The sequence below is a fragment of the Budorcas taxicolor genome, chromosome 13, assembly GCF_023091745.1.
Source record: "Budorcas taxicolor isolate Tak-1 chromosome 13, Takin1.1, whole genome shotgun sequence".
NCBI classification, from domain to species: Eukaryota; Metazoa; Chordata; class Mammalia; order Artiodactyla; family Bovidae; genus Budorcas; species Budorcas taxicolor.
In genome coordinates, this window is record NC_068922.1 from 7,621,327 (window position 1) to 7,632,511 (window position 11,185).

At 43.9% G+C, this 11,185-nt stretch overlaps 1 protein-coding gene across 1 annotated transcript in view; it reads left to right on the plus strand.

Annotated features, from left to right (window-relative positions):
• Positions 1-8,945, plus strand: part of NDUFAF5 (NADH:ubiquinone oxidoreductase complex assembly factor 5) — a 32,740-nt gene extending 23,795 nt beyond the window's left edge. Inside the window, exons 8-11 of the mRNA XM_052651001.1 lie at positions 1,212-1,272; positions 8,052-8,135; positions 8,474-8,556; positions 8,721-8,945. Of these exons, the coding sequence (XP_052506961.1) occupies positions 1,212-1,272; positions 8,052-8,135; positions 8,474-8,556; positions 8,721-8,813 (321 nt within the window). The 3' untranslated portion in view covers positions 8,814-8,945. The remainder of the gene's footprint in view (positions 1-1,211; positions 1,273-8,051; positions 8,136-8,473; positions 8,557-8,720) is intronic.
• The last annotated feature ends 2,240 nt before the right edge of the window (positions 8,946-11,185 follow it).

Here is an 11,185-nt window from a genome sequence, read left to right on the forward strand (position 1 = left end):
TGACATGCCTCATCAACAGTATATGTTAATTTCCTGCTTCGAAGTAATTTTGTGTCTCTAATGTTTAAAAAAAATGGTAATTGGTCATTTTGTTGTATGTTTCTTTAGGAATTAAAATGGATATTTTTGATAACTGTTCTTTAGGGTTTTGTACTTGATTCTGTGCAACATTAAGTCCAAAATTGGACAGATATTAGACAAAGCTACAGAACACAAAAAGATCTGGATGCTTCAAAAGTAGTGCCAATATGATGAAATTTGACTTACGTGCAGCATTTTGATAGCACAGTTAGGGGAAAAAAGGAAGTGTTTTATATTCAGGGTTAGTTTCCATTGTAGACAGACTGCTACATCTGAGTGGCTAACACACAATTTTTATCAATCCCAGCCATTCTGGTTGGGCAGCTCATCTCCATCCTATGGTTGTGCCATCTGGGCCTGTGTCCCATAAGGTCACTGCCCCAGATATCCCCTTGTAAAGGCTCCCTAGCTATTTATTACCTGCCTCCACCTCACTTTTCTTTTGCCGGAAGACATGTGTGGGGCTGTGAAATGTCCAGGAGTACCTCGATATTTAGGGAGCATCAGTGCTCTCTGCCACTGTCCCAACAGTGAACTCCTGTATCGAACTTGAGAAAGAGCGGGACGCATTGCTCACCACGTCACTCAAGAAATAAACTGTGTCTGTCCAGCTGTGTGTCCGTTCCTAAACTAGTCCATGCGGTTTTGCTGCAGCACTGGGAGGAGGATGGAAACATCTTGGGAGATGACCCTGTTTGACTCTGGGTGTCACATTTAGAGAGAGATTAATATTGACTATGTAGAGAAAAATGAAGTTGGCATGTGTAAAGATTTTGTCTAGAAGCCTAACCCTCCCCCTAAAAAGTTATAGTGTCCTAGAAGACTTTTCAAAGACTGGAAGAAAAGGATCGTTTACAGAGTACAGAACAGACTTTGTGTGAATCCCAAGGAGAGAATTAGAAGCAGTTGATGACGTTATAGGAACGTTACTGTTAAAATAGCAAGCATGTACCCTGCAATTTGAAATCTTTGTAAATCAAGTGTAAGCGAGATAATACCTGCAAAGAGGATTGCAAAGAAGATTCCTGCTTACTGTGAGAGATCGGTCTGGGGAATTTCTGCGACTTCTTCTCTGATCTAGATCCTTGGTAATGAATGCCAAATGAAGATTCTGCTTTCTTTTTAAATAGGACACTGATGAAATTCAAGTTAACTATCCTGGGATGTTTGAATTGATGGAAGACTTACAAGGTAAGACACTTTAAGGAATTTTTAGGCCCCTTTTGAGAGTCATATTTTGCGAGCTGACTGTGCAGGCACTGGGGCCAAGCCCTGGAGATACACTGGGTAAGGAGAAAGTGGACCGGCTTGATGGAATTTTTAATACAAGCTGGGTGCACCCAACCTGAGGCAGTGGCCACAACGATAAATGTTAAACTAGACTTGTGGTAGGTGCTGTGCAGTAGGGGAACTTGGTGACTGCCCACGAAAGGCCAGCAGGACTTTCTTGAAGGAGTGCGTGAGGATGGCAGGACACCTCAGTGACTTTCTTGAGCAGCGCTTGGCAGCTCGGATCCAGGCACAAGAAAGCAAGTAGCTGGCTTACCGTAGGACTGGGGGTTGCCAGAGGGTTAGGTGGGCTAGGTCCTGGTCTGGGAGAGTCAGTGAAGTCCTTCTGAGGAAGCGATGGCTGTACCCTGAAAAATGAAGTGAGGCCACTGGGTGAAGCAGGAAGGACATGTGCAAAGGCCCTGTTGCAGGAGGGAACATGGTGAGAACCGAAAGAGGGGCATTGTGGCCGGAATATAGGGAGTGAAAAGAGAGGACTGATTAAATTGGGAGGTAAATGGGGGCCTTGTAGCCTTTGTTAAGATTGTTTGTCTTTTTCTTAAAATGCCCCTTGAGATATTTTAATGGGGGAGGGGTCATGATGTCAGATTTGTATTTTTAGGTGGATTGGCAGATAAATTAGTAGGGAGACATTGCTGTAAAGCTTACTGAGAAATGACGGTGGTTTGAACTAAGGTGGTGACAGTAGAGATGGTGAGAAGTGAATGAATTGGATTCAGGAAACATTTAGGAGATAAACGTGACAGTTCCTGCTGGTGGATTACATATGGGCTGATAAGGAGAGAGGTGTTTCCAACCTGGCACTGAGTTTCTAGTTCTCACAGCCAGATAGACGGTGCCCTTCACTGATAGAGAAACAGTAGAAGACGGCCAAGTGTGAGCAGGCACAGCTCTTGAATTCACACCTGGGCATGTTGGGTGGGAAATGCTTCTGAAATCCCTGAGGTGAGACATCAGGTAGGGGTTGAGTACGTGGCTGTGTAGCTCAGAGGAGGCAAGTGGCCCAAGTAAACATTGTGAGTCACTGTCAATAGGTGGTATGAGACGCAGCTGCCTGACGTGAGAAGAGAATGCGGCCTGATCCAGAGCCTTTAGGAACCTAACGCGCAGTGAGTGCATAAGAAGAGGAGGAGCCTGCAGAGACTGAGGATGTGTAGCTAGCAAGGTGCTAAGGAGAAACAGCAGAAAGGGATCGTATTACCTAGACTAAGAGACCCTAAAGAGTTCAAAGCAAAGGGAGCGTCAAATGCTGCTCGGAAGCACGATATGGACTGAAAGGAAAGCCCACTGATGGAGGATGAGGAAGCTTTGGTGACCACAGGGAGCGCTCTGCTGTTGGCATGGGCTTGGTGGGAGAGGCGGAGGTAAGGGGAGTAGGTTGACACCTATGGAGGGGGTGGCTAGGGCAGCAGGCATCCATCTTCTCAAGAAACTTGATTATGAGGAAGAGGGGAGAGAAGGCAGGGTTACAGGTGTGAGTGGGGGAGAGGGATGGGAGATGGGCTGAAGTTTTTTTATTATGTTTCGCCTTAAGACTTGAATTTATTGAACAGTTGATTAGAAGAACCTAAGTGCTTCCATAGAAGAAGTGACTCTAGAAGAGAGAGAGAGGACAATTAATCAGGTCAGGTACCCGAGAAGGTGGAAGGGGATGAGATAAGAGGAGGAGGGTTGCCCTTGTACAAGACGGGACAGGCCCACATGGAAGGGAAGAGGGACAGTGCAGTGGTCACGGGTGTTTGGTTTGATAGCAGGAGGTTCCCATCTGATGGATCGACACTCTCCTTCAAGCAGAGTGTAAAGTCATATGCTGCTGCTGCTGCTGCGAAGTCGCTTCAGTCGTGTCCGACTCTGCGACCCCATAGACGGCAGCCCACCAGGCTCCCCCATCCCTGGGATTCTCTAGGCAAGAATACTGGAGTGGGTTGCCATTTCCTTCTCCAATGCATGAAAGTGAAAAGTCAAAGTGAAGTCACTCAGTCGTGTCCGACTCTGAGCGACCCCATGGACTACAGCACGCCAGGCTCCTCCATCCATGGGATTTTCCAGGCAAGAGTACTGGAGTGGGGTGCCATTGCCTTCTCTGTAAAGTCGTATACTGAGACTCAAAGGGTCAGAGGTTTGCAAATGAGTAGAGATTTTATATAGTCACTGTAGAGAATAGGAAGGTGAATGGATCAGGGAGAGTTGTCAAATTTGAAGGACGCATTTGAAGTTGGTCAGATGCATCTGTGACATTCTCTGACAATAGCTGGCAGCTGGGGACCTGGCACAAAACACAGTCGTATCAGTCTGGCTTGGGGCTTTACTAATTGAGAATAACAAGAAGACAAAGGCAAAAAAGAATTCCAAAAATGTAACTGAGATAATAGGGCAAAATCTAAGCTGGAAGAAAAAGGAAGTAATAAAAAAAGAAGGGGGAGGAGGAGCTGATGAACTGGGAGAAAGTAGAGGAGGTCAGAGGATGATCGTAGTTGAAAGACATGAACACGCTTGAAGGAAGGAGGATATGGTCAGAAAATAGGACGTTTGGATTGGTGATTTTAGAAGTGCTGACTCGTCCAGGACACGTTACAGGTGTGATGGTAGAGGTGGTGTGATGGAGAATCCCACGGGTGGTAAAGAGCCTCAGAAGTCTTAGAGGCCCTGGTGCTTGCCAGTTATTAACTTTGAAGTCCTCCAGGGTGGTGGCACCACGTGGGGTACAGAGGGAACCTGAGCCAGGTGCCAGACCCTTTGCTGAATCAGAGGGGGGCCTGGGAGCCTGATGTCTGACAGCCGGAGTGGAAGAGGATTCCAGCCAAATGGTCTGGGTCTTCACAGGGCATAGGGGTTAGCCTAGGTGTTCAGTAAAATGCACTAATTGTAACTATACAGCTGCTTGTATTTTCAAGTATTATATAAACCACAGACTAGTACCTTTTCAGTCCCTCGAAGATTGCGTCATGCCCCTTTCCAGTTGATAACCCCGCCTTCTCTCCCCCTGCTGGTTTCAATCAGTCATATATTTTGAGGACCTGTTGCCTAATATTCACCTTTAAGTGGCTTTGCCAGTTTTTCTCTTTACTATAAAGCCTTTTACACAAATCATGTCTTTTAGTCTTTAATGTTTCTAATTCTTAAGAGGATTAAGAGGAATTAGCTAAAGATAACTTGTAAAAATAATGTTTATCAACATTGATAGAAAGATTAACTGGTTGATTTTATATTCGTTCACTTACTGTTTATTGAGCATCTACCATGAGCCAGTGTGGAAATAACAGTTTCTGGTCATAGGGAACATACGCTCTAGTAGAGAAAGAGACACGCAGAGACAGACATATGCTTTTAACTGTAAAGTGGGATAATTCTTTTTAAAAAGTGCAGGGAGAAACACAGAAAAATCCCTAAGTCTGCTTAGGGAATCAGGGATGCTTCTGCAGAAGAGGCAGCACCTAAGCTGAAGCGAGTTCATGCTGGAAGAAGGAAGGGGTGGGTGCCCCTCTGGGGGTCAGGCCTTGCATTCCAGGCCAAGGGAAAGGCCTGTGTAAACTCACGGAGACTCCAGAGGGGACACTCAGCCTCCGCTTTCCTAACTGGGAAACTGCATCGTAATTCAGCATTGCTCAGATAGGTAGAATGGGAGGATGATGGGAAGTGATGTAGGCGAGTCCTTCAGAGGCTTTTCTAGACTTTATCAGGGGAGCCCTGCAGTCTGTGGGGAGGATTTCGTGTGGAGGAGGGACAGTCAGATTGATGTGAGAGCAAGCTCACCCTCCAGCATCGTTTATGAGGCCTGTTCGTGAGGAAGAGACCGGCTAGCATGGTTACCCTCTCCTGTTTTGCGTGAGGAAACTGGGCACAGAGGAGTGACTAGCCCAAGGTGCAGTGCTTGGGTAAGTGCTAGAGCCAGGGCTTAAGCCCAGGGTCGCAGCCTCAGTCACATACTGAGATGTCGGCCACTGTCCCCCAGAGAGCCCCGAGGCAGCTGGCGTGGCAAGAAGGGTGGTTGAGGGGCAAGCGCCGAAGGGGGGGCGCTCGGCAGACGAGGGGCGAGCGCCGGAGCGGGGCGCTCGGCAGACGAGGGGCGAGCGCCGGAGGGGCGTGCTCGGCAGACTCCCAGGGGTGCTTCTCTGCGGACCGGAAGACGGTGCTCCCATCCCGTGGGTTTTCGGCATTTTACATCATGTTACACTTTTTTCTTGATGGTGGTGATGTTTCTCATTTAAGCTGCTATTATTCATTCACAGAAGAAAGTCCAGAACATTGACCTAATTTTGCAAAACAAGTTGTGTATCAGCTGAGGAACACATGAGAAGTTTTGGAGGCTTTCACAGTAGTTTTAAGGTAAGTTCAGTTGTTATTTTTTTAGACAATACTCAGTATTGTTCCTAATAAACCATAATAAATCAGACCTTTTTTTTTAAATAAGCAATTGAACTTAACCTTAAAAACACTGTGAGAGTCTTAAACAGTTACCCAAATCCTTCTGTTATCCCAAAGCCCAGAGCTGGTCAGAAGTCCCCAGATGTGTTTCCCAGGTGGTCTCCAGGAAAGGTCAACCAGGCTGTGTTATACAGGTGTTAAAACTTGAGTTTAATAGAGCTAAGCCCCAGGTTATTTAAGGGCCAGAGCTGGAATTATGATCCCAAAGTCTAGACTTTGTGTGCCATATGACACTGCTTCTCTAAGGAGAAGATTCTCATGTGAGGGAAGGGTAGGTGTCCCTAGCAACAGTTAGTAACACATTAGTGTCTTTGAGTTTCTGTATCAGAAATCAATGTACCTAATAATCTTAATTAGTATATCCATATATCCGTTCTTCCCACTTCCCAGGTTGCGCTAGTAGTCAAGAACCCACCTGCCAATGCCAGAGACGTAAGAGACATGGGTTCGATCGCTGGGTCAGGAAGATCCCCTGGAGGAGGGCATGGCAACTCACTCCAGTATTCCTGGGCTTCCCTGGTGGCTCAGACAGTAAAGAATCCGCCTGCAGTGCGAGAGACCTGGGTTCTATCCCTGGGTTTGGAAGATTCCCTGGAGGAAGGCAGAGCAACCCACTCCAGTATTCTTGCCTGGAGAATCCCCATGGACAGAGGAGCCTGGCAGGCTACAGTCCATAGTGTCACAAAGAGGTCGGGCATGACTGAAGTGACTTAGCACAGCACAATACCAGTTATATAGAAAGCATTTAGAATTTCTGGTGCATTAAGTATTTCCAGTAAAAAAATTAAACCTTTTTTTCACTGGTGTTGCCTCTACTGTGTAAGTCATAGCAAGTGGGAAGTTAAATGAAAGCACCACTGCGCCATTTATTGTCATCAGCAATAAATCCTTCCAGTACGAGTCCCAGTTTGCCTTTGGCCTCTTGTTGCAGTTGATAGTCATTATGTGGGATAATTTTTTTATATTGGATTGTGTAATGCATTAAAATTTTAGTGTTGGAAGCCTTTAGAGATCATCTAGCCTGGCCACCTTGAGGCCCCAGAGCGATGGATCTAAGGTCATCTAGCTACTTCATGACTGCAAGAGTAAGATCCACCCTCTTCATAGCGATTCATCTCTTGATACTAGTTTGTATAATATGTCTCTTGTTCTTAATGAATTGGGACTGTTTTACTCACAGGATATGGCACATTGCTTTTAGTATCAGAGTTTGATTATTTTAGGGAATTATAAGGACCTTTTGGGGATTGGAGAAACCAAACGGATTTACTCATTCCACCTAATTTGTTGATTGTTTTTCATAAGGCCATTGGAAACCTGGGAGATTATTACTTTTAAATAACTAAAGAACATTGACATTGGGATAAAAGTAGAAAAACAAAACTAAGGAACTGATTTTTGATCATATAATATATAGAGAATAAATGTAAAGGGTTTTTAATTTTGATTCTTTTAATTTTGCAAGCTAGTTTAAAATGTGGGCTTTCAAAGTAATTTCATTCGACTGTATGCATTAAAAATATTAAATATATAACATTAGATTTTAGTGAACAAGAAGATAACATAATCCTAGCTTTTAGCTATCAATTTGAAGGAAAGAAATCTAAACATTTCTTTTTTAAAAACATTAAGAAAAGTGCCCCTGAAGAGAATGTACATAATTGTTTCCTAATCTGGGATCAGTAAAATGTAAAGTCTGAGAACACGCAGTTTTGGTACGACCTAATGAGTCTTCAGGCTTCCTTGGTAGCTCAGCTGGAAAAGAATCCACCTGCAATGCAGGAGACCCCAGTTCAATGAGTCTTCAAACCCTCTTGCAGGTTTCATGTTCATACTTAGATTTATGGCTTAGAAGGAGTGAGGTGTTGCACCAATGTCCTATCCTTTTTCAAAGAGCCGCTGAAAAGGGCATGAAACGTGGCATCACTAGAAAGACACTTGCCAGCTCCTGATGACTCACGCAGAGGGCCTGTGGCCTTGCTTTGGTCCAGCTGGCTTACCATAGTCCATTGCTGCCAAATAAAGTGTGCTTATGGGGCTTGCCTCCTGGAATTTGACTTGTCTCACTACCCAGAAGCTTCAAGTAGCTTTGCCTGAGGGTCACTACCTATGATCTGAGAGCAAAAGGAGATTATCTTACGTGACTGTCAGAGGTGGGGAAACGGGTATTCCGTTGGATGAGAGAAGATTAAATCTGGGCTATTGAGCTGCTCGGATGTTTGCTGAATCATCTCAAACCTCTAGTGTGTTTTTAGGGATGGGTGAGAGTAACTGTGCTTGGAATAGAAAAGCCCTCCTGCACCGAGACACGATGCTGGCAGCAGCAGCAGTGTACCAAGGTAAGGAGGCTGCCCATTCTCCCAGCCAGGCTCACTACTGTCCCGTGCCCTGTCATCCTTATCCCCTAAAGTCGCATTGTCTTTTCTAGGGCACCTTCAGATTTCTTGTCCTTCTCTCAAAACACAGATCCTGTGACTGTGTATCCTTTTCCCCCAAAGCCCTATTTCTTCACTGTCAGCTTCTCAGTGTTGAGGATTTTTTCACAAGAGCCTTTCTCAGAAACCCATGAGTATTCTAATATTCATTTCTCTTTTGGAGGACATACTTTTTTTGAACAGATTTTTTTTTTCCTACTTGCATTTTTAAAAAAATTTAACCATGATTTTTTTTTTTATAGAAATGTACAAAAATGAGGATGGTTCTGTGCCTGCCACATATCAGATCTATTACATGATAGGATGGAAATATCATGATTCACAGGTATTAATATTGATCACTTTTCTTCCTGTGTTGATGTTTCCATTTTCTTTTTTTTTATTTACTTACGGTGGGGGATTTTTTTTTTAAATATAAGATAGCATTAAAGGGTTTAATTAGAGCTATAGATATTTATTCGTAACGTCCTTCCTGTTTATTATTTTCAGGCGAAACCAGCTGAAAGAGGTTCGGCAACCGTATCATTTGGAGAGCTCGGAAAAATTAACGATCTTCTGTCACAGGGGAAGAAGTCACAATAAATCTTTTATTCAGTGTTAATGTAGTCCAGATTTCTCATCAGTGACTGGTAACTCTCACATCTAAAATTACTGCATTCTGAAGCAAGAAGCAATATATAAGCTATTTACCACCAGACTTTTCTAATAATTAGAATCGCCTAATACTCCATCTATGTTTAGTAGTGATTTCAATTTCACATGTTTTCTATTTTAATATGGATATTATTGTCTAGTAATTTGAGAGACTAGTTTGCAGAATCAACCTAAAAGCAAGAAGGTATTTCTCTGAAAAATCCAAAGATGTTCATGTATATAAATGAACATTTTCCTCTGTCTGAGCTTTTGTTATTTCTTTGAGAGGACATTAGCAGTGGAGAAGAGGGGATAACGGGAAGGACAAGTTGGTAGATTCTTTAGTTTTCTGGTTCTTTGGCATAAAATTGTAGACTTTTATAACAACTACTCTAAGATACTTAAGCCAGAATTATTTGTGATACTGTCTTCCTTGCTCTTTAAAGAGGAGCAGAGGATGATGAACCTCTTTAGAGCTATTGAGTAGTTTTGTACTTGGGAAGAGCATCTTGAATCCTTCTTCGCCTTTTTACAACTCTCAGAAGTCTGAGCTTGTTTGTCTTTCACCTCCACCGTGTGAGAGTCCCATCGTTTCACACTCTACCTTCGTTAAGAGGAGAGCTTAACTAAGTCCTTTTTTAGAGGATTTTGAAGGATTACAAAGGCACATGTCAGGCACCTGCGCAGTGATGGACAGTGCTGTCTGACTTTGCCATTTCAGGCCTCTGGCACTGCTCTGCTAATCTAAGTCCACCGTCCTGTCGTCATGATCCAAGTGATCCGGAAGCAGCGTAGAGCAGGAGGAGGAAGGCGGTTGCAAGGCTGTGGGGCAGGTGGGGGCAATGCTGGGAGGCACCCGGGAGTGACTTCAGGTGTGTTCTCACCAGGCGGTGCCAAGTCATTTGCTGCGCTTTTCATTCCGGGGGCACAGCCCACCGCTTCCTCAGCCTTAGGGGGTTATTACAGGCTTTGCTTCTCTCTGTCTCTCTCCCCTCCTGCCTGCCCTCTACCAGTAAGCACCAGGCTCTCCCTCAGTCAGGGCTGGGTCTCACATGGTAGGTATTCAGCTCCATTTTGAGTCAAATTAAACTATGTGAAGTCAGAAAGAAAAGCACCAATACAGTATACTAATGCATATATATGGAATTTAGAAAAATGCTAACGATGACCCTGTATGCAAGACAGCAAAAGAGACACAGATTAAGAACAGACTTTTTTTTCTAATTAATTAATGTATTTTAATTGGAGGCTAATTACTTTACAGTATTGTGGTGGTTTTTGCCATACATTGACATGAATCAGCCACGGGTGCACATGTGTTCATCATCCAGAACCCCCCTCCCACCTTCCTCCTCAAGGAACAGACTGTTGGACTCTGTGGGAAGAGGCGAGGGAGGGACGATTTGAGAGAATGGCATTGAAACATGTATATTATATGTGAAATGAATCGCCAGTCCAGGTTCGATGCATGAGCCAGGGTGCTCAGGGCTGGTGCACTGGGATGACCCAGAGGGATGGGATGGGGAGGGAGGTGGGAGGGAGGTTCAGGATGGGGAACACATGTACACCCATGGCTGATTCATGTCAATGTATGGAAAAACCACTACAATATTGTAAAGTAATTAGCCTCCAATTAAAATTAATTTTAAGAAAACAACTATGTGGATAATGTGCCCTTTCAAAGACTGAGTTACAGTAAAAGCAGAATTTTGTAGGAGAAAAAGAAATTACTGTTCTTGCTCTCTTTAGTTGGGACATTCATTGATATTAGAAATTGGGATACTCTTGATAACTGTTTTTTTGTTGTTGTTAAAAGAAAAAGAATATCTAGGAAGCAGAACTTGGGGAAGTTTTTGTTTGTTTGTTGAGTTTTTTTTTTTTTAAGTTCAATTCTCAGATTTGAAGGGAGAAGAGAACAGTGAACCACCCCCCCTTGCATATTAAATTGTAAATAGATCCCTAAGGAAAGGATACATTCCACAGTGTCTGTTCCTAAATGATGCACGTTTATGTTTGTTAGTTGTTTTTGAAGATTGCATGCAGAATTGTCCATGCTGAGGACAGGGACTGAGGAACCAGGTGTCTCTGCACCTGTCCTGGTGTTTGAACACCTGTCAAAGGTTCATGAAGTGGGCAGAAGCAAGGAGAGAGGCTTGTACTTTCACTTTTTAATCTTTCTGTAAAGTTTCAGGTTTCTTACCAAGGGTATTAACTTTCATTTATTTCATGCCCACAGAGAATATGTGAATGGTGGGGTGGGGCCGGGGAGGACTCTACCTTGAGCTCTTAGAAATAAGCTACAAAAATAAAAGGAATTAACA